Source organism: Pinus tabuliformis, chromosome 4_1 (genome assembly GCF_031772625.1).
Source record: "Pinus tabuliformis cultivar Carrire ecotype Pingquan chromosome 4_1, CPIR1, whole genome shotgun sequence".
Classification (NCBI taxonomy): Eukaryota; Viridiplantae; Streptophyta; class Pinopsida; order Pinales; family Pinaceae; genus Pinus; species Pinus tabuliformis.
In genome coordinates, this window is record NC_142303.1 from 292,685,660 (window position 1) to 292,688,312 (window position 2,653).

At 35.6% G+C, this 2,653-nt stretch overlaps 1 protein-coding gene across 1 annotated transcript; it reads right to left on the reverse strand.

The window, feature by feature from the left end:
* Positions 1-513: 513 nt before the first annotated feature.
* LOC149175421 (indole-3-acetic acid-induced protein ARG2-like) lies at positions 514-1,321 on the reverse strand. Its single transcript, XM_089422817.1, has 2 exons — positions 1,135-1,321; positions 514-858 (listed from the first exon to the last, which is right to left on the reverse strand). Exons 1-2 carry the CDS (start codon positions 1,224-1,226, stop codon positions 636-638), a joined length of 315 nt encoding a protein of 104 aa, XP_089278943.1. The 5' UTR covers positions 1,227-1,321; the 3' UTR covers positions 514-635.
* Between the last annotated feature and the right edge of the window lie 1,332 nt (positions 1,322-2,653).

Consider the following 2,653-nt stretch of genomic DNA (forward strand, 5'->3'; position numbering starts at 1 on the left):
AAATGATTTCTTGTAGGATACCAGGGAAGAATGGACCCGCGAAGCATGCAGAATCTGGAGTTGCTTATGTTACTAGATTAAACAGAATCAGTCCTTGCCTGTGAACGATGGAATCTAAAACTCTGAAAATTTGAAGTTACAACTCGTATATTGAGAATTTTAACCTGCGTCGCAACGATTTAATTGGCTGTTAATTCTCTGAATGTATTTGGACAACAAATTTTAAAATTGCGATGAAGCAACGTTCATTAATTTACACAATTCTGCTCCGAGTTAGCCAGCACAGCTCTCGCGGGATTTTCATGGTATTTTACTTTGGAAACTATGTGAATTGTTCTTCAAGGGAGAGCATAAATTTGAGGTCAACTTCTTGATTAAGTGATAATATGGTTATATAAAACAAATAAATTTGTTATCAAAGATGAACTAGTTCGTTAGAACCTGGACCTGATATGATTAATCAGAATAGATATTACTATTTACAATATAGATCATAAGAGCTAACATGTTAAATTGATCAGAAAATGATTCATGGTTGATAAATCAATATTGATATATGCATCCATCCAGGTTACATCTTTTCCGACCAAGAGCGTCGTCTGCTGGACAGGTTTCGATAAGAAGCGCAAATCTATTTACTTTGGTACTACGCCAGAAGTAGTTGAATGGATTTTCAGAGTATTCTCATTACGTTCCGTGATATCAGTCCTTTCACCCAAATGGTCCTCTGGCAAATAGTAACCGGTTACAGGATCAGGCATCCATGACCTCTGTCTATGACCTGCAGCGGCCTTATCATCGGCTTGTTTTGGGTCTGGTCGACTTGTTCCCCTGCCTGCTACTATGCTGTATCCTCGGCTGCAGAAAAAACTAAAAGGGTTACACAATGGTCTTATCCTAAATTAGTATTCCTTTTTCAACTTTAAATCAGATTACAAAAATATTACAAAAAGTCTTATCACTAATTCAGGTTTCTAGAATTTTGGTAAAATAAACCACACTTAATAGTCAGAAACATTGATCAGAAAAAATCTCAATCCACATCGCAGAAATCTCCATTCAAATAGGGAACTTATATCTTAATAATGGTGTTGCAAGCAGGGAAGGGATTTGGGTGGTAAATGAAGAGCTTACATTCCCTGAAAGCCTAGATTTGATCCATGACTCCGAAATACAGACAGAGTGCTGGCAGCCGCAACCTTCAGTCGGAGAACAGATGTCGCCATGAGCACAAACACGCTGAAAAGAGCAGAGGCGAGAAATTACTGGATCCGAAGAAAAGTATCCCAAAATCCAGCGGTGCTGCTTAGATTCCAGATAGACAATGGAGCGCTTATATAGGCAAGTAAGTTCAGCAGGGAACTAACACGTTCCCTTTGAGTTTGGTTAGATGTATTTGGATTATTGACTTGAGCTGGTCAAATTCCAATTAAACACGGAGAAATCAGATCCGTTTCCACCGCCCAGAACATGGATGCAAGCTGCAACGACTTTGGCTACCATCACGGAAGGCACGCGTGTTTCTAGAAGAGGAGTCGTTAGAGGCAATGTATGCACCATCCACGTGGCACGACCGTTGGATTTTAGATGGAAAGTATTCTTACAGCCGGCAATTCAATTTCAAGCGTTGGTAAGTGGATTTTTATTAAAAATAAAAATAAGTGCTAGCGCAATCAACACCTAATCATTGCCAAAGTAATGTAATTAAATGAATTGAGTACGGCAAATTACGATGAACAGTTAGACGTTTTCTATTTTTTAGGGAGCAGTTAGACGTTTTCCATTTTTTATTTTTAATATCGTGACAACATTTCTAAAGAGATAGTCAATTTTTATTATTTAAAATGAGTTATGTATAAATGAATTGGAGTAGTCTAACCAGGGGAAGAATTGCCCTTACGGCTAAAACTCGCTGGAATCTGGGTAAAATAATTTCAAAAAATCTTGTATATGCAGTGTTTGAATCGTGTTTGTGATGGTGGAAATGGATTCAGCACCATCTAAAACTTCTAGGACACGAAAAAATTTGAAGTTTAACAACTATAACTTGAATTTAAAAAAATACTTGCCAGATTTTCTCTAAATATGATTGGAATTTCCATAACTTTCCGGGCAACTCCTCCGCCTCGTTAAACTACACAAAATGAATTTAGTGTCTAGTGCGTTCAAAATTTTTGGGACGTATAGAGCTTATATTTAGTATGAGAAGAAATATTCATAACAAATTCTATAAGAAAATATAACTAAAAAAAATCTAATAATTACACTGCATTTTTATTTAGAAGATTTAAGGGATTCAAATATTTACTCAAAAAAATATTAGCAATTGTTTTTAAAGAAGATACATAGAAGGAATGGAAGTTTTGGGAAGATTATCTTTGAATTTTAAGGAATGGGATTTGATCTCTGGCGTTTGGTAGATATGGAGTTACAATGTATCTAGATTGGTTTACTCTCAACATGCTCTAAATACTCTAAGGTGTACATGGAAGTTCACTCTTATAAAAATAAGCTATGTTTGAACGAGGTTTTACTCAATTTTTTTTTTCTTTTTTCTTTTTAAATCTAATAATTAGGCTGCATTCTTATTTAGAAGATTCAAGGGATTCAAATATTTACTCAAAATTATACTAACAATTGTCCCTAAAGGTGC

What these genes read in the sequence shown, in the direction of transcription:
- LOC149175421 (XM_089422817.1), bottom strand. Translation starts at nt 1,226, where the DNA reads ATGGCGACATCTGTTCTCCGACTGAAGGTTGCGGCTGCCAGCACTCTG. An exon ending in AATCTAGGCTTTCAGGGAAT is followed by an intron (nt 859 to 1,134) that starts GTAAGCTCTTCA and finishes TTTTTTCTGCAG; the next exon opens with CCGAGGATACAGCATAGTAG.